Source organism: Zingiber officinale, chromosome 6B (genome assembly GCF_018446385.1).
Source record: "Zingiber officinale cultivar Zhangliang chromosome 6B, Zo_v1.1, whole genome shotgun sequence".
NCBI classification, from domain to species: Eukaryota; Viridiplantae; Streptophyta; class Magnoliopsida; order Zingiberales; family Zingiberaceae; genus Zingiber; species Zingiber officinale.
This window is the reverse complement of record NC_055996.1, coordinates 118,700,339-118,722,698: the sequence shown is the minus strand read 5'-3', so window position 1 is coordinate 118,722,698 and position 22,360 is coordinate 118,700,339. Positions and strand designations below refer to the sequence as shown.

The 22,360-nt window shown below is 34.3% G+C and overlaps 2 protein-coding genes across 5 annotated transcripts; one reads left to right on the top strand and one right to left on the bottom strand.

Moving 5' to 3' along the window:
- Positions 1 to 2,030: 2,030 nt before the first annotated feature.
- On the top strand, positions 2,031 to 17,580 carry LOC121989235 (DNA-directed RNA polymerase I subunit 2-like). 2 transcript variants are annotated; one of them, XM_042543147.1, is made up of 27 exons: positions 2,031 to 2,348; positions 2,473 to 2,546; positions 2,630 to 2,749; positions 3,652 to 3,728; positions 3,999 to 4,062; positions 4,154 to 4,224; positions 5,149 to 5,226; positions 5,308 to 5,353; positions 6,580 to 6,760; positions 6,833 to 6,885; positions 7,003 to 7,076; positions 7,251 to 7,368; positions 8,679 to 8,766; positions 9,417 to 9,529; positions 10,595 to 10,722; positions 10,809 to 10,888; positions 11,226 to 11,467; positions 11,543 to 11,695; positions 11,794 to 11,958; positions 12,049 to 12,123; positions 12,531 to 12,634; positions 12,719 to 12,794; positions 14,874 to 14,999; positions 15,070 to 15,213; positions 15,941 to 16,153; positions 16,355 to 16,612; positions 16,859 to 17,580. In XM_042543147.1, exons 1-27 carry the CDS (start codon positions 2,189 to 2,191, stop codon positions 17,267 to 17,269), a joined length of 3,492 nt encoding a protein of 1,163 aa, XP_042399081.1. In that variant the 5' UTR covers positions 2,031 to 2,188; the 3' UTR covers positions 17,270 to 17,580. The 2 variants fall into 2 exon arrangements, with proteins under 2 accessions (XP_042399081.1, XP_042399082.1); XM_042543148.1 differs by lacking the exons at positions 2,031 to 2,348; positions 2,473 to 2,546 and having other exon boundaries at positions 2,681 to 2,749; positions 3,652 to 3,724.
- Positions 17,581 to 18,429: 849 nt separating this feature from the next.
- Positions 18,430 to 22,360, bottom strand: LOC121989233 (E3 ubiquitin protein ligase RIE1-like). Of its 3 annotated transcripts, none has more exons than XM_042543144.1 (5): positions 21,817 to 22,360; positions 20,766 to 20,885; positions 20,274 to 20,406; positions 20,039 to 20,197; positions 18,430 to 18,869 (listed from the first exon to the last, which is right to left on the bottom strand). In XM_042543144.1, the coding sequence occupies exons 1-5, from the start codon at positions 22,308 to 22,310 to the stop codon at positions 18,708 to 18,710; spliced, it is 1,068 nt and encodes a 355-aa protein (XP_042399078.1). In that variant the 5' UTR covers positions 22,311 to 22,360; the 3' UTR covers positions 18,430 to 18,707. The 3 variants fall into 3 exon arrangements, with proteins under 3 accessions (XP_042399078.1, XP_042399079.1, XP_042399080.1); XM_042543145.1 differs by having other exon boundaries at positions 18,731 to 18,869; positions 20,006 to 20,197; XM_042543146.1 differs by having other exon boundaries at positions 18,734 to 18,869; positions 20,068 to 20,197.

Genomic DNA, 22,360 nt, shown 5'->3' with positions numbered 1-22,360 from the left:
TAAGATTCGGAAAAAAAAATAAAAGGGGGAAATTAATCACCACACGTGTTACAAATAAAATATTTTTTTAATAAAAAATAGTCTTCTATATTGAATAGATATAATATAAGTTAGAAGTGTCTAAACACATTGTATTAACATTTAAAAAGATTAAATTTTTAAACAATTTAATATTAATTATGCCTATTTGTAAGTGGACATTATAGAAAATGAAAAAAATGTTAAAATTAATCACCACACGTGTTACAAATAAAACATTTTTTTAATAAAAAATAGTCTTCTATATTGAATAGATATAATATAAGTTAGAAGTGTCTAAACACATTGTATTAACATTTAAAAAGATTAAATTTTTAAACAATTTAATATTAATTATGCCTATTTGTAAGTGGACATTATAGAAAATGAAAAAAATGTGAAGAGAAATGAACGCTTTCATTTTTTTTAAACAATTTAACATTTTTTGTCATTTTTAAAACCATAATAAATATATTTAAAAAATATTATTATTTTTTAAAAATAGTAAAATTATTTTTAAGTAAGATTATTATTAAAAATAATAATAAAAAATTAAATATTTTAAAATGTATTTATTTAATTTGATATAATTTTAAAATAATTGAGTGAAACTCATAAATAATAAAAGTTAATGTTAAAGGGAATATGAGTGAAAGAGATATGTTGTTATAATGAGTATGTGAGACCATATCTTTTTTGATGAGGTGGTAAATATTATAATGAGGAGGAGTTGTGGATGTTCTAATATATGTAAAGAAAATAAATTAAAAGATCAACTTAATACCAACTGTCAAATGATTATAAGTCTGGAATTGATTCTTACTTTCGTTCTAAGGGCATCTATAATTATAAATTTCTTAAAGAGGTTTATGCTCTGCTACATCATTGTCACATCAAAAAATTAAAAACCTTACTTCATTTAAAAACCACTCTTTATTATCATAAAACCTCTTTCTTTTATAAACTCCACTTCTTTTAAAATTCTTTCTCTATCCTTTCTCCACTAATTTTTTTATAAACCTGGTCCAAAGATTTTGATACAGGTTTATAAAAAAAACTATAAACTTCTCTTATAGTGAGGGAAGGATTTATATTAAGAGATTTATAGTATAAATTACATGCTATAAATCTCCCACTGCAAATGTCCTAATAAAATTTTAATCCTTTAATCAATTATGCACGTAGGACTGGTTTCTTTAGACATAGAGGGATAATGAGCTAATAATTTTATCCAAATTGATTAATAATTACGTACTTATGAAATTTTAAAATTTTAATATGAATAAAATTATGAGAGTGTAAGGAAGTGTTATTTAAATAAAATTTTTAAAAAATTGATGAAGTAGGTAATATCTAAGAAATTTAATTTTTGATGGGATAATTTGATGTTTTTCTGCACTATAGTCCCGGGCCGGAAGTATTATTCGAAAGTATATTAGAGATGTATAAAATATTTTGAATAATTTCTTCGAGTATCATACGCGTATGATGAGATTTAAAAAAAAATTGGAAAATTATTTAAAGGGCATCCAGTATGACGTGGCCACGAAGAGAGGGAGCTCTTTTGTTTTAACACAATACGCAGTCGCTCCTTCGTTTTTTATATTAATTTTTTTTTGAATTTCTGTTTTAAAAAAATAATAATAATATATTAAAAAAATTAGTGTGTGATCGAGATTTTTTTATAATGAAAAAATATATAAAATATATAGAATTTTTTTTTTACTTTTGTCATGGTACGAATATAACAACGAAAGAGTTCTCACGGAATTTCAACTATTATGGATACACTTAGGTGTTGGTACGCATTTATTAATATATATTTTTAAAATTAAAGATAAATTGAAAGGATCAAGTGTACGTCTGAGCGTTAAGAATTTTAAAATCATCAAAAGTGTTTAATAAAATAATTAAGTATTTTTATTTGTTTATTCGATTCAATACAAATGGAAAGTATGATGGGTTATTTACAAATTTTCAAAATCTAAGTATAAATTGATGGAAGACTAAACCCTAATAAAAACTCTCCATCGTCCCTAGCACTTACCTAGAGATTCCCCGAACGCCTTCAATCTACTTCGCCACTCCCTCCGTCCGAGTCCGTTCTTCCCTTCCGCCTTCTTCAAAAGGATTTGATTTGGCGGCAGAGCCTGCCACGCTGCTGTCGGTAATGGGATCGAAGTCGAAGCCCGACTACGAGGCGTTGCGAGATCTCTTCCGTCCGCACGTTGAGTCCTTTGATTACTTTATCGACGAGGGTCTCGAAAAGATATTTTTTGGAATACGCCCCGAAGAAATCGTCGACCGCATAACTGGAGTCAAGCTCAGAAATATCCTTTTATACAGTTTTTCTTAGTTATTTACTTTATTTGTTTATATTGTTTCGTTACAGTCGTTCCCTATCTTCCTCGATCGTTTTGATGATCTATTTTTTTTCTTAACTGACTTGAATACTTTCCGTAGAGAATCCGCAGTTACTTCCTCCAACAAAAGACGGGCGGCTAAACGAACCCTTGTATCCCCATGAGGTTGGTGTTCCTGTTTCAAAAATTGAATTTTTAGTATGTTGGTTTATTTTGCCAGTGATTCTGACATATCTTACCAAAAACAGTGTAGGCAAGCCAGAACAACTTATAAAGGATGTTTCAAAGCGTCATTGTGCTGTCAGTATGATGATGGAGTCATTGTTAGAGATTCTATCAACTTTGGATATCTTCCAATAATGCTGAAGGTACGATGATTCACCGTTCTGTGTTTTTTTTTATATATATTTCCTTGTTAATTTTCTATATCACTAGATATAATATTATAACACGTCCCCTCTGAGAAAATAAGTCTTTGAGGTTTTCAACTGTCGATAGAAGAGAGTTGACACAACTTCTTGTATATAAGGTAACATAACACATGCTAGTACTTGCTAATGGTTATTTCTGGATCATATTTGTATTTTCTGCTTGTGCAATTAAAGTTTATTTATTAGTTTAGTTTGAGAAGAATGCAAGGAAATTCAGGTACTGCATTGATAAGACATTGGTTTGAGACCTTAGAATCACGCAGACTGAAAAATTCCATGGAGTTAAATTATTAAGTGGTAGATTTTTAGCTGCATTCTCCAAGTACAGGAAAAATGCAAGGATGGTGTAGTGGGTTGTAATGGTCTGTCATTCAAGGGAAACACATAGGTGCCATGTTTTGAATTATTCCAATCAGCTGCTATGTCTGCTTTCTGATGTTTATCAGTTGCATTGTTCATGAAATCATAATCTTGGTTGTAAAATATTTCTTTTGAAATAGGCTATTGATGGATTACACCATAAGACCATTTAAGGCATTTCTGTGCATAATTTATGAAATATTGCTGTTAGAAGGTAAGTTGCTTCATGAAAATTTTCAACATCTCTATAATACATATATATATATATATATATATATATATTCCAGATAATAACATAACTACTGCGTATATATGTTCCTGGCCATGGCTATAATGTATAAATTGACTACTACATTAAGGAAGATCTTAGCTAATTTCATTTTTGTCTTTTCAGTCCATTAAGTGTTTGTTTGATTCTGTGTAATGATTGTTTAGTTTTTTTTCTTCTTGTCATTCAACATTGTGTTAAATGTTTTCAGTCAAAACTCTGCCACCTGAGAGGTGCTGACCCTCAAAAGCTTGTTTTCCACAAAGAGGAGGCAACAGAAATGGGTGGGTAGGTGACCTTTTCAATCACTGGCTACATTCTCTTCTTGTATTTCGTTAGACTTATTTGATATCCATATAATCACTTTTTTTTGGTTGAGAAATAAGTCTTTTTGTTTCCTGGAAATGTTGAACATTATATTGCTCGCATACCATGACACAGCTATATGAAATAGATACATGAATTCAATCTTGAGTTGAGATGAATCAAATTTGAGCATGATTAAGTTTCTTATGTTAAAAGAAAATAGAGATTTGACATTTGTTTATACCTTCCTAGGTACTTCATTTGCTCTGGAATGGAGCGACTTGCACGACTTTTAATTATACAAAAGCGTAATTATGTGAGATGCTTGTTGTAACTTTTCCTTTTCTCATTTCTTTGCTTTTGACTTTTCACTTAGCTTGCTGATGTAAATGTAACTTGTGATTTAGCCGTTGAGCATGGTGCGCAGATCATTGAATAACCGTGGACCAGGCTACAGTGACAAAGCAGTGGTTATAAGGTGCTTCCATTTGTTCCACTCTTTTGTGTATACATATTAAATTTTTTTTGAAATAATTTCATTTTTGTGGTGCTATGAAGTATCATTGATCTACTCTCAGACAGAAACTTTATGTTCATTTTTCTTGCATTTAGGTGATATAAACTATGATAGTTGGTTCTGAATCACTATGGCTATCATGCAAACTGAGAAATGCTACTGCAAGCTAGAAGATAGCATACCAAGCAACTCAAGGGCCGAAATATTCATAATGGAAATAATATTTTGTGAGGCTTATGATCTTCTCTTGACACTCATGAATAACCGGGAGGAATTATGAGAGAAGAGAAGGTCATAATTGGATTCCTTGGGTTTAATGCAACGGAGACTAAAAATTTCCCCTCCATGTCTCTTAAATTGATCTTTTTAGACTAAGAAGCCCTAGTTAATAATCAGGATGTTATGATTGTTATCTAGCATAAAGAGATTAAGTGTGTTACCTGAATATGTTGTCCAAAGTTATCTTTGTAATATCATATGGTGATTATCTATGCATTGATTACACTATTTGAATCTATTTAGGTTTTGCCAGAACTTGATGAAGTACTATGAAATATTTTGTGCATTTACTTTTGTTTATTGATTTGCCCTTGATAGGTCTCTAGTGCATAAAATGATTTTTCTAGCTCTCCACAAAGTGGTGTGTAAGTCACCATCACTGTTTTCCCACACTTTTTGAACTTTGCTTGCTGTATAGGAGTGTTAGGCATTTCTGTTTGGAATGTAAAGCTCTTAGTTTTTTTTTTTGAATTTAGGATTTTTTTTTTGCATCATAATGATTTGCTTAGTCTTAAATTATAGCTTTTCGTGCACTATCCTCTGTTAATGCACTGAAGCATTTTGTTGGTGTAATTCTGTATTTTATCGAACTCTTATTTCCTATAGATGTACTCGAGAAGACCAATCTTCTGTCACTCTCAAGTTATACTACCTTGAAAATGGAAGTGCAAGACTTGGATTCTGGTAGTATTTCATATTTAATTTGCTCCACAAGTCATTCAACATCTGGATTTTCGAAATGTAATGTATTATACAACCTTCTAGGATAAGAGGAAGAGAGTTTTTGCTTCCAGTTGGTATTATTTTGAAGGTGCCTTATCCTAAACTTGAAATTATATTTTTTGGTTCTTTAAATTGCTTAGTTTTAGTATAAAATGAAGACTGCTTGCTGACTCACTGTAAATTATTTAAGGGATGTTGTTCTTTTCTAGGATTTTTTTTATTATCAATCTTGAGAAACCCTGAGTACTGTTATCCTTCATTTAGATATACCTTACTGATAGTCTAGTAATTTAACATACAATTGTAGTAGTAATTATGTGTATTCTCATGTTTAATGTTGTCATCATAGAGAAGAACATGCAGTGTTTCATTTGGGTGGGGTTGTTTGACAATGGTTTGCCACTGTTTCTAGTTTGGATATGCTTAGATCCTATATCTGTGTGGAGTAAGTGCATTGAGTTATCCATGCCATGACTTGTGTGTTGCTAAATTGCAAATGCAGCATAGATATGCAGATTGAGCTACCATCTGGATCCTTAGTTTAAATATGATTGGAGTCAAAGCAATCTAGAATTGATCAAAACTTACTCATATATTCATTTCATTTAGTAATATCATCTTAAAACTTTCCGTTGCTGTATAACCTAATGTGTCCATCAACAATTTCATCATCAAGTGAAGTCTAAAGGTAAATTTTAATTCTTTTGATTGTTGAACATAGACCAAAGTATCAATGCAATTCCCGGGGACATGATTAACATATTGGAAACTTCTTCTGCAATTTAAAAAGTTAAAAGGAACATCTTGTCAAAGAAAAATAATTGTTTATCTAATCCAATTCCATACCATATGGAAATTTGATCACAAGTTCTGTACTTATTTGTAAATGAGAATATAATGTCAATGCTTATCATAGTTGAATGAGAAAGACCTTCTCTGATAAGGTCATTACCAACATGCATTTCAAAAATCCACCAAAATATATAAGGACTTTCTAATATACCACATGTCCTTGCACTCTTTTTTCCTCCTGGTTTCTTTAAGAATCTTCTTCCTACCCACAAAAAAATTGTTTGACTGCTAGTTCGCAGTTCAATGAGCAAATAGTGAAGTCGTTTGATGTGAACTCACCTTGTTTGTGGATTACATAAAAAGTATTATTTATATTCTCAGATATGCATTTTAAGTTTGTGGGTTGTCTCTTGGTTTAGTCAATAACTTTTTAATGCGTGCCTTTGTTATGTGAACCCATCCTGTTTCTCTCTTTTTCTTGCTTTCTAGTTTGCATGGTTAATAGTAAGATGGTCTTTATAGGCTTTTATTGACACAAATGATCACGAAATCTTTGTGAGCTTGACATGTTATTATAATGAGAGATACCAAAGAGAAAAAGGTGCTGTTGGAACTCAACTTATTGGTGAAAGGGCTCAAATTATTCTTGATGAAGTTAGAGATTTGTCGCTTTTTACTCACCACCACTGCTTGAAGCATATTGGTATTCCTTGATATCTGGTGCTTTTGTTGATGTTGATCGTGCATTACAGTAATATGTATCTTTAATTTATAGGAGAGTACTTCAGATCTGTTATGGATGGATTTGAAACTGAGAATTATATAACTGTAAGTCAAACTCCATAGACATGATTTGTGAAGTTATATGCTTCATTTCCTTATGAAAAAAGAATTCTTCTTACCAACACTGAATTTGATCAACACCTGTAATATTATATCCTGTAGGTCGCAGAAGCTGTTCTTAGAGAATATATTTTTGTTAATCTTGGGAGCAATCATGACAAGTTCAATTTGCTAATGTTAGTTCTTTTTATCTCATATAATCATATTAGTGTCTCTCTCCCTTTCCTTGTCCCTCTCTCTCTTGATATATATATATATATATATATATATATATATTCTGTCTTTCTGATCTATGTCATTTTGTACATGAGATTATCTTGAATATCCTGCTTAATCCTCGGCTCTTTCAGTTTTATGCTGCAGAAACTTTATGCACTTGTAGATCAAACTGCTGCCCCTGATAATATTGATACACTGCAAAACCAGGAAGTTCTGTTGCCTGGACACTTGATAGCCATTTGTCTTAAGGTATTGTGTTTATGCATTCATGATTTATGCCTGATTAGTAAGTAATTAGGAATTTAACAAAGTAACTATTTTTTTATTATTTCAATATTTCGTTGCTGTGTTATATTCCCTTTTGGTCACCACACATGATTTGGTTTGCTTTTGTCATGATTTTTGCCTTGTATGCACGAGTTAGCCAATCAATTGACTCTTGCCTGTCACCCAACTGCTACCACTGACCTTCTTAAGCTATCTTGTTAAATGTGTATATATTCTACCCTTATATAAAACTTTTAAAATGAGAAAGAACCTAAGTTGAGCTTTCTTTCTCAATAGCCATAGGAGATAGTTCAGCTGTGTATCATATGAGGGGTTTAAATTTACTAGTTTATTAGGTTCCCATCTTAGTGTTTTGGCAAGTCAGAATTTCAGATATTTTCCTTTTGTTGAGCAGATAAATCATTGATGTAATCACAAGATTTTTATACAATAATGGCTGAAATGGTGAAAACCTACATCCGATAGACGCTACAATAATACAAGGATTTTATCCCTCCATTGAGCCATATAAAAAAGTATATTATTAGTTTTAGTTAAATCATTTGCATCATTGTTTATCTATATTAACTAAATTTGTCTTTGGTATTCCTCTATCCCTTTCACTTATGACTCTGATTGAAAATTCAGGTAATTGGAACAAGATCATGTTTTAGGTTAACCAAAGGATTTGAAATATCACTTTGGTTGAGAATTTTTTGTGTCAAGTATTTGTTGGGAACTAATATCTTAAGTGTTAATATGTGACATTTGAAGTCGGCCATATGTCCAAGGAGTGTAAATCGAGATGAGGAACAATGTTAAAAGAGCAACACTAGATTGGATCCAACCAAGAGGTTATGGAGAGCATGTGGAGATGACAATTTGTTTTGAATGAGGTAGGGTGTGGAGGGTTTGGAATAAACCATGGGGAGGATGTTGATCCAGTTAACTTGATGACATTGACAAAACCCAAGGTGGATGCGAAAGGATTGGCAGGAGGGAATATTATGTGAGAATGATCTTGTTCCACCTCAATGCCTTGCTACCAATGGACATTGTGCATGTACGATGCATTTTCCTGTTCTCAAAGCTTGGTGGAAATAATGTTAACATCCAACTCTTCTATTGCTATTTGGATTAACATTTCCTTTACTCATGCTACGTACCTTTGAATGTTTTGATGGACTCACTTGACTGATCAATGTGGACTTCTCTTTTTTCTTAGATAGTTAACAGACATAATTTTTGTATGTTGTGGATGACTTTATGTCTTTGATATTCATTATTTGTAGGAAAAAATTCAAATGTGGTTGAGGAAGGCAAGACAACAGATTCTTGATGAGCTAGCAAAGAAGGAAAGAACTTTTGATATAAAAAGTGGTATAGACTATAGATATCTTTCAATTTCTTAGGCCATAACATATAGTTGTTGGTTTAAACTGTTGAAATAGTTTATTATTTAAAAGGTTAGTAGTTGAAACTCACCCAATTTTTTGCACGGTTAGCCAGTCTAAACATTTGAAAATCATGATCCTAGTCTAATTTTGATGACTAGTTAAGGAATGCAGTTTGTTGTGTAGGTCTTATTTAATTCTCTCTTGTTTATGTGGCTAGTCAGCCATTTACATGGCTATAGTTCATCAAGCTTGACTAAGAATAATAATCAATGAAATTGCCTAATCAAGATGCCAGTTTTGGTTTTAATTTGAGTGATTATTGAGGCTAGTTTGAGCAATTTATCTTTCAAAGATCCTTTTGTTTTGCTCCATGATATATCACAATAAAAGTGAACTCTATATCGGCATAGAAGTTGCTGTTGTTGATAGACATTTTCACCCATAAGGTTTGAAACTATATTTGTTTAGCACAGATGTCTCATTTTCATTTATCGATTCATTGCGCTCTCTCTTCATACTTTGTTTTCAATATATCGACTCTCAACATTTCGCCATGATGTTTGTACTTGAAGATGTTAATTAAGTTCTTCATAGTGGTAGGTTATGACTAACTTTTAGTAATTCTACAAACAGTAACACAGGTGAAGAAGATTTTAACCAAGAATTCTGCACATATTGGGAGGGCCATTGAGAGTATGATAAAAGTTGGAAGATTGAACGCGCAATCAGGTCTAGACTTGCCTCAGGTGATTACTTTTTTACTTCCCTCATGCAACGTATTTTGTTAATATTAATCTTTTACAGTAAGATTGTCACTTAAGCAATTCCAAATATAATTGTATAGGATGATTTTGCATGTGTTATTTCAATTCTTCGAGCTCTGAACCATTAAGTGCATTTGTTTCTACAATTGAACACTATGGGTGTATTTCATATGGAGAAAAGTAACTGCAAGGAGAGAAACCTTTCTTTGGATGGAAAGAAGGAGAGGGAAGAAGTTTAGATTTTTAAATATTGATTTGATATAAACATAAGAAAAACCTAAAAGAATCAGCTTCATGCAAAATAATAATTTGATTTTTTTTACACAAAATCAAAGTATTCCCAAGTTACTGCTTTTCATCAGATTGTGCAGAAATAATTGTTGTCGAAACAGAGAAATTCTTTCCCCAGTTGTTTCTCTCCGCTTGTAGCCTTCACAGGAAATGGAGGGAAGGCACAATTTGGGTGGAAATAATCTGCTCAAGACAGTGGTTTCTTTTGCTCCCCTTGTGGCCTCCATGGGAGATTGAGGGGAAGTGACGCCCACTACTGCTTTCCTGCACCTTGTTTCTTTCCTCCCTGTTTCCCATGGTAGGAAACATGCCTTTGTTAAAATAGCTTCTTGGAGTGATCTTATTCTTTAGTATTCACATTTTGATTGGATGTCCTTTAAGCGACATTCACATTCAGTTGAAGAGATGTATCACGATTTAGTTACAGTCTTGAGGATCCATTGATCTTCTAAGCTGGATATAAATAATAGTTAAATGTTCTGCAGAAGGTATTATGTCAATGATTTCTAGTATTCCTTTCTTTTCTCTGGACCTTTTTGGGGAGCTTTTATTAGGTTTATCTTTGAACAAAGCGTGAGATTATCAATATTAGTGGTATATTTAGATTTGTTTTTTTTTGCGACTCTGGTTTCTCTTCCAATTGAGCAAAGCTGATATCTGCTAAAGGTCATACAATTGATTAATCTTATCATTTTCTAGTTTTGTTTGAATTTCTTCAAAGTTCTAATAGATCTTTTACTTATTTTGGTTATATAGAGAGAAGGAATGACCATTATGGCAGAGAGGCTCAATTTCTTCCGTTATCTATCTCATTTTCGTTCTGTACATAGAGGTGCTGCTTTTACAAAAATGCGTACGACAAGTGTACGAAAATTGCTGCCAGAGTTTGTCATCTCACTTTATCTTTTTTAAATTGCATACAAATTTGCTAGATGGTCATATGTTCATTAATTTCTCATTGATGTGATAGGTCTTGGGGCTTCCTTTGCCCTGTCAATACTCCTGATGGAGAGCCTTGTGGCTTGCTGAACCATATGACTTGTTCCTGCCGTAAGTTCACAATCTATAACTAAAATTGCAAATTATGTTTTCTACATTTCAAGGTTTTGCAAACTGCTTTCTCTTCTTACCTTTGTTTCTCTGTAGAAAAGATTTTATTAGAGTAGTAGCAATCAAATGTCACTGTGATTACTTTTGTTTTATGTTCATTCCAGTATCTGTTTTCATATAATTGCATGCTAAACATAATCAATTATTGGAAAATCATGATTAATATATCTTTTATATTGCAGTATTGCACAGTTAAAATATCCACCCAAAGTTGTTGCCTGATTATTAGGTTTCTTTAAAATTTTATATAATCTAGCATGTTTGTTTTCCTCTTCAGGCATTTCATCTTCCTATGATTCGGAAGGAAAAATTAAGGACCCTCTCAAGATAAGAATGTCGATACTCTCTGTTTTAGTTGCGATTGGAATGACACCATTGCTTCCGAAGCTTGAGCGTGCTGGCCCACCTGAGGTTCTTCATGTTCTTTTGGATGGATGTGTTGTAGGTTCCATAACTTCTTGTCAAATTGAGAAAGCAGTTGCACATATCCGGAGCCTGAAACTTTCTGCCTTATCAGGGGTATTTCTTCTTGGATTTCATTCTTTTATCTCCATTCAATTTCTAACAATTGTGCCTGGGTCATGATCACTATAGATTCCTGAAGATTTAGAGGTAGGATATGTACCTTTAAGTTATGGTGGAGCATATCCTGGATTATACCTATTTACTAACACTTCCAGATTTATTCGACCGGTTAGAAATCTTGCCCATGGCAATGATATTGAACTTATTGGTCCGTTTGAGCAGGTAAGGATATGATCTATGATTTACTTATGCAGATTCCTGAGAATGACCTTTGGGTTTAGATGTCAGCCTTCTGAACAAAATGTTCATGTTGTCTATAGGCTTTTATGGAAATAAGATGCTCTGATGGTGGAGATGGTGGAAGAAGAGAATTCTTTCCTGCGACACATGAAGAAATACACCCAACAGGAATACTTAGTGTTGTTGCCAATCTTACTCCCTGGTCTGATCACAATCAGAGCCCACGAAACATGTACCAGTGCCAGGTTGGCTTTATTATATGCGATGTTAAATATTTGTTTGTTGATAAATATGCTACTAGGATTATCCCTTCATTTCATGTTTTTGCATATTAGATGGCCAAACAAACAATGGGGTTTTCTGGCCAAGCTTTGCAATATCGTGCAGATTTGAAGACATATCATCTCCAGGTTTGTCCATATAACCTTTCCTAACTAATGTTGATTACTAATATTTTAGTTCTACTTGTTATATTCTTCTTCTGTAATTTTTCTCACTGAAGCTTCCATTTTATGGTATATTGTGGTTGGATTTGGTCCATAAGACGCATCATGCAACGAAATAAATATCTGAAGGAAAAAATATATATTGGTGTCCTTTTTGTCTTCTGATGCATAAACTATAGAAGGCTACAACCCTTTCTTATTAACTAACTATCTTGACATGTCTATAGAAGGCTACAACCCTTTCTACCATGGCATCAAGACAATGTTGTTATTCTTAACTGTTAGCCATTAGATTATATATTTGTTGATATGCACATGGACTTATTTCAAATTTGTCATTTATATTTACACATCCAAAATATCTTTCACAGACTCCTCAATCTCCAATCGTCCGGACTACTTCATATACTAAGTACTGCATGGATGAGTTCCCAACAGGCACAAATGCAATTGTTGCAGTTTTAGCTTACACTGGGTACAATAAAACTAATTATGACGTGTTGTAATTTTTCTATTGGTAAGCTAATGCTCTAGCTATTCCTTCCCTCCCTTTTTGCAGTTATGACATGGAAGATGCCATGATCTTGAACAAGTCATCTGTGGACCGTGGGCTAAGTCGTGGGCATATTTACCAGGTTTGTCTTATCATGCCTGTTATTTCATTTTCATGATTCACATATAACCATGTTATGCTGCTTTACTAATGTCATTGTTATCTCTATGTTTGCCTTACTATTTGGGGCTAGCGACCTGAATCTTACCTATTGAGCTTTATACTAACAGAATTACTAGTAATATTCAAATAATTAAATTATTTTTCAATGCATTGGACAATGTTTAATTTAGTCATGCTTTTGTAATAATATTTTTGTTCACATAATTCCTTCTAGTTTTGATGGAGATAGATGAAGCTAATGTTATTTGTGCTCATTGTGATATGCTGGTTGTATTTTTTTATAAGCTAATTACTACTATTCTTTCTGGCAATGATTGTGCATATGCTGAAGTTCCATATCATTTTGATCTGTTGTTTTTTTTTTGTTTTGTTTTTTATGAGTTTTTGATGCCCTTGTGCCATTGAGAAGCAGTGATAGGTAAAAAATTGAAATAATCAGTCTGAACCAGGAAAGTGAACTGACCTGACCTGAAATTCAGGTTTTTTTTTCAGGTTTCGGATGGAGCTTCACAGATGTGAGATTTATGCTTTAGGGTCTGGTTGTTTTCTTATATAAAACTCAAGAAAACTCGCTTGAACAGATTGGGTATTTATTATTACATAATACATGCAAATATATTATTATATACTACATTTGTTACTTATAAAGTGATAAAGAAGCTCAAAACATATTGTATTTACCCACAGTTTGCAATTGTAAAATAAAAACCCCTGAATAAATCTATAAAATGCCCAAGAAACCAGAACCCTGAAAAACTAGAAACTCCAAATTGGACCTGAACTATCCCAAAAGTTCCAGGTTCCATTTTTTTTTTTTAAAATTGGGTCTTGTTTGGGTTCAGAGATCGTTTTAATACGTTGTCTGAACCATTCCCTACCCCTACGAAGCATGTAAGCACATGTGCATGCCTATCCCGTGAATCAGGAAAATCTTAGGTTGTGTTTCCTTTGGGAGAAAAAGTAGTGGCATAAATAAAGGAGAATGGATAGGAAGGCAATAAATCATGGTTTTGTTGGAAGAAATGTAGGGAAAGAAAGTGGGAGGAAATTTTACCTTTATTTCCCTCAAAATTGATCCTCTCAAATTGGATTGGAATCACTTCTAAGGCTTTAATTACAAATTTATCCTCTTGTTGTTCCCACCCCTCAAAGCAAGGGAAACTTCACATGTGGTCCCTTCCCTTTTCCTTTCTCATTGTTGATCTAATAGGGGATATGGAGCATCCAACAACACAACTTCCCTTGTTTTTTATTCTCTCTTTATCCTTCCCTCATTAATGCCATCATTCCATCTCCACGTCTTTCCCTTTGAGTATCATCAGAGATGATTATGCATGCATTCAGATACCTTAACTACAGATTTTCTTGACTCTCAATAACAAACTCAATTCACGACAAAGAGAGCTGTTAATGATCATTCTAATTAAGAACACCATTTTTCTTCTTCCCTTCCATTTTTGCAAGCAAATATAGTCTATCAATCTCCACCTAGAGAAAAGGGAAGCATTCTAGGAAGAGGCATTCATCTGAAGTTGTGAACTCAGTGTAGCATGATACTGCAATAGAAGCAAAGAACTGAAAGCAAAAAAATTCTCTGTTGAAACTTGAAACTATTGTCTAGGTTGAAACACACAAAAAGCTATTATGACCCCTTTATCTTGATAAAAACCCACAAAAAATAATCGCTATAGTTTAAAGCAGTTCTATTCTTACTATAACATTTAGTCTTCTGTCTTTGTTAGTATAATAGTTAGTCTTGTCTGGCAGAGCTTCTGCCATCTATTTTGTCCTTAGCCGATGCCTTGGCTCCCTGCAACTGCTATTGAGGAAATGCTGAAAGCCTTATAGAAGTTTCATATTACAATAAAAATAGTTTGCTTCCTGAGATTTTTTTTCTTGTGCATGTGTTTGAGAGTGGACTTGCATATGCATGGTATGATCATTGACTTTTGCTTTATTAATCATGTGCTTGACTTTGAATAGTTACTTTTTTGTCTGCATGTTTTCATCTATAATTCACCACCATTTTTTTATGCAGACAGAGTCAATTGACTTAGCAAAGAAGCATGAGACAGACCGGATCCAAGAAATATTTGCTAGGAGTAACACTGATAGAAACATGATGTTTTCAATTGACTCAGATGGCCTACCATACGTTGGACAGGTTATTTCACTTAAGTAATCCATCTATGTTTGTTAGCTATAATAGTAAAACATCAAACACATTTTTGCAGATGGTACATCCACGTGAGCCATTATATAGCACACACAATACCTTAACAAGCACAACAAAACCAACTTTTTTGAAAGGTTCGGAAGATGCCATCATTGACTATGTTTCTGTTGATGGTACTGGCTCAAAGAACTACCTGCAAAAGGTTTGATTCATCTTGTTATTTCACGATTTCTAATACAATATGTATCTTCAGATTTGTTTTGTGGAATTGAAATTTTTTGTTGTATCACAATCACAGATTTAGGTCTTGTTAATTTTCTGGTGTGCCTGTGATATTGATAAAGGATAATAATGTACAGTGGTGATCAATAAGATTGTCAATGTTTTTGGAAGTTAATTAGGCATCTAAATTGCAACCTGCAAGATCCTTAATTTATGTAAATCAATTCCATCTAAATTTCATTCTTAATGTTTATGGCAAATTATGAGAAAACATAAACCAAGTTGTGAAATCAATCTCTTCCACATTTCTTGGATGAATATACAAGTGAACATGGAAAACATGTAATAAACAACACTAACATTCTTTTGGAACAAAAGCTTTTCCATTGTTCAATGTTTTTGGAAGTTAATTAGGCATCTAAATTGCAACCTGCAAGATCCTTAATTTATGTAAATCAATTCCATCTAAATTTCATTCTTAATGTTTATGGCAAATTATGAGAAAACATAAACCAAGTTGTGAAATCAATCTCTTCCACATTTCTTGGATGAATATACAAGTGAACATGGAAAACATGTAATAAACAACACTAACATTCTTTTGGAACAAAAGCTTTTCCATTGTTCATTATGTGCACTGCTGGTTAATTTTTTCTTAGGCTTCAAATGGTGAGTAAAATGCTTAATGCAATAATTAACCTTTCCAGGTTAACATTCGTACTCGACGCACCAGATATCCTATTATTGGCGATAAGTTTAGCAGCCGGCATGGGCAGAAGGGTGTTTGCTCTCAGCTATGGCCTGATGTTGACATGCCATTTTCTGCAGTTACAGGGATGCGACCAGATTTAATAATTAATCCTCATGCATTTCCTTCGCGAATGACTATTGGAATGCTTTTGGAGTCAATTGCAGCTAAGGTCACTCTTTAGTTCCTTGTTTTACTCTTTTGCTTATTACAGTAGAAGTGTCTTTTATCCGAGTAAACCTGGTTTTGATTAGAAAACTGGTCTTCAATGCACCTAAGCATTTCAGTTTCCTATCTCACATTTGGTATCTTTTTTATCCTATGGCAAGTCTTAGTGGTAGCGAATTTTACATTTCTTTGCTAACCTTCGCAGGGAGGAAGCCTGCATGGAAAATTTGTTGATGCAACTCCTTTCCCTAGATCAAATTGCAACGAAGAAGATGAAGATAAGATATCCAAATCTAGCTCAGTGGTTGATGAACTAGGTCCAATGCTGACTGCTTACGGTTTCAACTACCATGGAGTAGAGGTAATGCACAGTGGAGTTTATGGAACAGAGCTGACTTGTGAGATTTTTATTGGGCCTGTTTATTACCAGCGGCTCCGCCACATGGTTTCTGACAAATTTCAGGTGATCTTTCTCCATTTCCTGTTTATTTGCTAAATTTGGGTATGAAAAAGAAATTATAGGCAAGTTCTATTTCTTGTGTAAATTATCCCTGCGTGTAAACCATTAAGTGGAACAGTGCAGTAAATTAGAATCGGACCTTTACATATAATTTTGAACTCTCAGTGAGACTGTATTAGTTATCACTTGTAGCTAGTGATAGTTTGTGATCTTTCTGTCGAACTCGATTAACTTGTATTAATGACTCAGGTGCGCTCCACTGGAACTGTGGATCAGATCACCAGGCAACCCATTGGAGGAAGGAAACGAGGTGGAGGTATTCGGTTTGGAGAAATGGAACGTGATGCAGTTCTTGCTCATGGAGCTGCCTACCTTTTACATGACAGGCTCCATTCCTGCTCCGACTACCACATAGCTGATGTATGTTCCTACTGTGGCAGTGTACTTTCTGCCACCATTATACAACCCCAAAAGAAGTCAGCACGTGAAATCCACGGTCTCCCGCCTGCTAGAACTCCCAAGAGCTATATATGCCAAGCTTGCAAAACCAGCAAAGGAATGGAAACTGTGGCGATGCCTCACGTGTTCAAGTATTTGGCAGCAGAATTCACAGCGATGAACATAAAAATGGATCTTCAGTTGAGGAGCCAAGCAAGCTAATGACACATTCTCAAAATACTCTGGAGAGCACTTTGGAACATGCTCTGAATTCCTGTTCTCTTACCTCTAGGCTAAGTCTGTTTGCTTGTTCGACGTTTCAGCATATTACCCAATTACTTTACGACGAAGCACAAGAGGCAAAGAGTTGGGGTTTGGTTCATTCCGTAGAGATCCAATTTGTGAATCACTTAGATGACAGTTTTGTTCTTTCTCCAGGTTTAGATTTTGTTATGGTAGTTTAGTTGAGAATTTTTGTTTTCCTATGAAATAGTATCTTAAAATTAATTTTAAGCATTTTTGTGCACAATAAATTCTGGACTACAATATAGTGACTTGTCAAAGCAATTGATTTATACAAAAATAATAATAATAATAATAATAATCAGGTTGGGTAACGTTGAGCCTGGGATGATCGGTCTGATCTCACGGAAGTTTTCTACCGATCATCAGGATAAATCAGGAAACACTCGGAGTAAAAATGATTAATCAGACTGGATAACGTCGAGCTTGGGGTGATTGGCCTGATCTCACAGAAGTTTTCTACCGGCCATCAGGGTAAATCGGGAAGCGCTTGCAGCGGACAGTCCAAAAACCCAATATCCTTTAGTTGTGTTCCTCATTTGGAGGAAATTTTTTTACAAATTCGTCATAGTTGGGGCTTGAACCGCGAATACTTGGATGACAACCTAGATGTCCTGTCACTGTACCATCACCTCGGAAGCAGCAATTGATTTATACAAAAAAAAAAAAAATATGGAACCGCCACATCAGCGGCCCCCTAGAGCCGATCCCATGGATATAGAGAGAGGTAAATACAGGTACACAGCAATTGATAAATTTCAGAAGTTTTAAAAGCCGACTTATTTGAACCAATACTAATGGGGAGAAAACTACACAAAAAAATTAGTGACAACAAATATGGTTAGATGAATTATTTATACAAAACAAATACAATTCATTTTTCTAAATTTTTATTACATCACAATTTTCTTTTATATATATATATATATATATAGAATGTAAACGATGAATTTTATTATATATGTATATTTTTAATTTGATGCTTTTGTTTACTAGCTTCATACATTCATCTTAATTTTTTTTTATCTATACTTCAAAACTGATTCAATCCATAACAAACAAAAGATAATTGCATTCCCTAAACCATAAAATATGCAGTCGATAATGATGAGATAGAGCCATTTGTAAGTCCAATTTTAAAAGGAATCAAAGTTCACAATTTTATTTTCCCTTTTCTAATGTTAGATCAAGCAAGGAACCCACAACAAGGACATACCTGGAGAGTATAAACCTATAGATTTTCTCAAACCAAGCACTTAGTCCAAGCTATTGCATTTCGGGATGGTGGGTTGCACTAACTTTAACCTTTTCTGTATTTCAACATGTACAATCGGATGATCGTGATGATCACTGTCGATCAAACAATGTCGCTGCCCTTGAGAATGTTGTACTTGCAGAGCGGGCAGGTAGCATGGATCCGAAGCCATTTTGTGATGCAAGAAGAATGGAAGTGATGGTTGCATGGCATTGCAAGCAGTTCAACTCCATCTTCGTAGGGTGTGAGACAAATGCAACATTCCTGGAATGGAGGTCGGTGAGGTTTCGATATAAATCAAAATGAGTCTTGTGCACAAAACAATACAACATAGCAAGAGATGCAGTAAATAACCTTCAATTGTTGCAGTTAAATAATATAAGCAATCTTCTCGAGTTTATACCATGAATTTGAGGAACAACTAACATGAGACCATAATTTAGGCACAAGACAATCATAGTGATATGATGGCTCCATCCACTGTTTAACATCGTAAATTGTTGCTGTTTTTTCATTTTTCACAAATAGAAGTTTTAGCTCAACTCTTCCAGTTTCTTTGTAGGCTCCAACATGCTTTAATCTCTAACAAACTTCCAAATCACACAGCAGTAAAATGTAATGGAGGGTGTGAGTGATCAAATATGCACAAGTTTTGAGCTCTAATTACAATTTGATACAGGTCCATGTAACTATCACAAATAATTCACTCAAATTTATGGTTCTCAAGTTCTCTTTTCTTAGGGACATAATTATAAATACAATATAACACAAATATGAAAGTATGATTATATTGATCAATCATAAACATATAGGTAGACCATGAGTGTCAAACACTATTAACTTCGACATGGTATTAGAGACACAATATTTATGCTTCTCTCCATCATTAATCGTTCTAGAAAGCATAATCAATAGAGCTTCTGTCCAATTTGAGTGTCAAAATCAGACTCAATGTCCAGCATGAGTGTAGGCGTTTAGTTGAATGGTTCAAGTATCAGCAGATAATTGTGTTAGGCTGCAACATCTTTAAAAACTATGCTTTATTGACAATGATCAAACAACAGTTAGTTCAATTTGTTCACTAGAGTAACAGTTTTATTTCTTGAATTTATAGAATATTTATGCAAATCAAATAAAAAAAATGCAAATCTTGGAAGAAAATATTTCTGTTAACCAAACAGTTAAAGGAATTAACAAGTAGTATCATCACAACAAAGTTTTAGATGTAGCAAGAAAATTAAGGCATTACTTCTAGTTGAGCGCTTTTGATGTGATTTAAAATTTAAGTTGTTAAAAATGTTTAAATAGAAAAGTTATTACTGCAAGAAAATTAAGGCATTACTTCTAGTTGAGCGCTTTATGTTTTTCTTGCAATCAAAGATAAGTGTCTTAGATTTTACATTTTATTAGCAACTGAAAATAAGTGTTATTACTGCATCTTCATGTGGAAGAACTCGCGCACATGATAAATTTCCACTGCCAGGATTCAAGGGGATCATAACTCCTTCCTCAGCTGTCTTTTCCTGGTCTTCACAAGAAGCATGATACAGGTATTTTGGAAGAACACTAATATCTGCTTCCAATGCACCTTCCTGTGTACATCAAGATATTTTATGATGAGTTAGATAACACAGGAATTCTTATTCTTGACGTGTATGACATGCTTACCTGGCCTGCTATGGCATATATAATTGTAATGATACAAGGCAAGCAGCAGCACAGTGCAATCCCGATAACACAAGCCAAAACAACGCAAAAGATAGCGAAGAACACATCAAATGCTAGGAAAACCACAGTTAACCTGTTCATCAACAAGCCAAAATATTACGTGCACATAAAATAGTCAATCATTCAGAATAAGTCATGCCACAGTCTAGAGTAATAAAATTGATAGTATTTACAACAACAAATTATCATTACCGAGATATAATTTGGAATTCATGGGATTTCTAAGGATGACCTCAAAGAGGTACAACTTAGTGCAATAATGGCAAGAATAACTACTTGGTGATTATTCAAAAAATGAAAAGATACCTTTCACAGTTTAGAAGCATTTTTTATGATTGTCCTGTTTGATTGCATACAAAGTATAAAATAGCACATGCTGAACTGCTAATAAGTTGATATCATTGAAGATAATTACTATGATTTGGGGATTACCAGTAGAGTCTAGGAGCATTTTGTACGAGGTCTTTTCCACTAGAGACGATCCAGAAAAAGCCAATAATCCACCACAGAAATGATAGAATGGTATTAAGTGATTCACATCGTTTAGCAAAGCTGGCATCCAATCACCATGACAGTTAGAAAAATAAATAAAAGCATACTTTTGGGTCAACAATCGTATGTTAAAAGTCAGCATGCTGCCAAGAACATCATTGCATCTAGGTCAAGAAGACACATAAAACAGGAATATAGCGTTTGTTAAATGACTGAGATCCATAGTTGACATTTAATAAAGTAACAAGCTATAAGTTATGTGAAAATAATTATTCTAATCAACAAGATACAGATGTAGCATATACTAGTTATGTTATCTACTTGGTTTAACAACCAGTTCAGGACCACACAAAATATACAAGATACTTAAAGGCAAGTAAGAACTTAACTTCACAGTCCCATCTATTGAAGAACTGAACTCTGTCTAGAATGTGTCCACTTCATTCTTAACATGTAATGGATCAAGGACATTAAATCATGCTGTGTGTGTAAGGCATAGGCCTCAATTTAGTGCCTTAAACCCCATGCTACAAATCCAACTTCCTCTTCCCTCAAAGTAAACATATATTAATTCACATATAAAATTAAAATGATTAAGGACTTACTTTTCTATTCTGTACTTATTTACTATATTTCCATTTTGTCACTCATTATGATACCCCTATACTTACGATCACAAATTTAACAGCTTAACCAAACCTTTATTGTGCATGATCATGAATTACCAATTAAGATATATTTGCCATCTTTGGTTAGTTTAACTACAAAAGATCTTTGGATGTATGAATTTGAAGGGAATGGTATGATCATTTGAGCAATCAATCAATCTTATCTTTTTTCCTTCTCCTTTGTAAGAAAGATCCCAATCATCTACTTTGCATCATTTTACATCAACAGAGAGAATCAAATGCATGAAATTAGCAAAAATCCACAGATTAATGAAAGTAACCAGTATGAGAAAAATTTAACTAGTATAATAGTTATACGATACCTCCTTTGCCTGCTTCTAGCTCCATCCCCGGCTATATCCTCCTCGCTGCCCTCGACGCCCGAGTTCGGCGCCGGCCGCCCATCGTGCTCCGCATCTCGCCTCCGTCCGCCAACCCGCCTCCGGTACTCCGACCATACCAGAAACACATGAAACACGCACTGAACCGCGTAGCCCGCGATCCATAGGCGGAGCGGAGCGCCAGGGCGCTCGCACGCTGTGGCGCCGAGCACGGCAACGGATACGGCGGCGAAGGCCAGGTTCCAGGAGATGTCGAGCGCCACCACTGGCCTGGAGTAGGCCCAATTGGCACGGCGCACCTCCAGCTGGAGCGCCGCTGTCTCGCGGACGAGCATCGAGGGCCGGCGCCGCCCGGCGGCGCGGCCGAGGATGGAGAGGAGACTGCTCGTCCGGGAAGTTGGACTCTGCGGATGCGGAGGAGGCGGAGTCTCCGGCTGGAGAAGGGCCGAGGCGGTGAAGTTCTCTTCTCTCTCCATTTAGTGTTCCCTTCCTCTCGTCGTCGTCCTCGATGAGTTGCTGTGCTCTC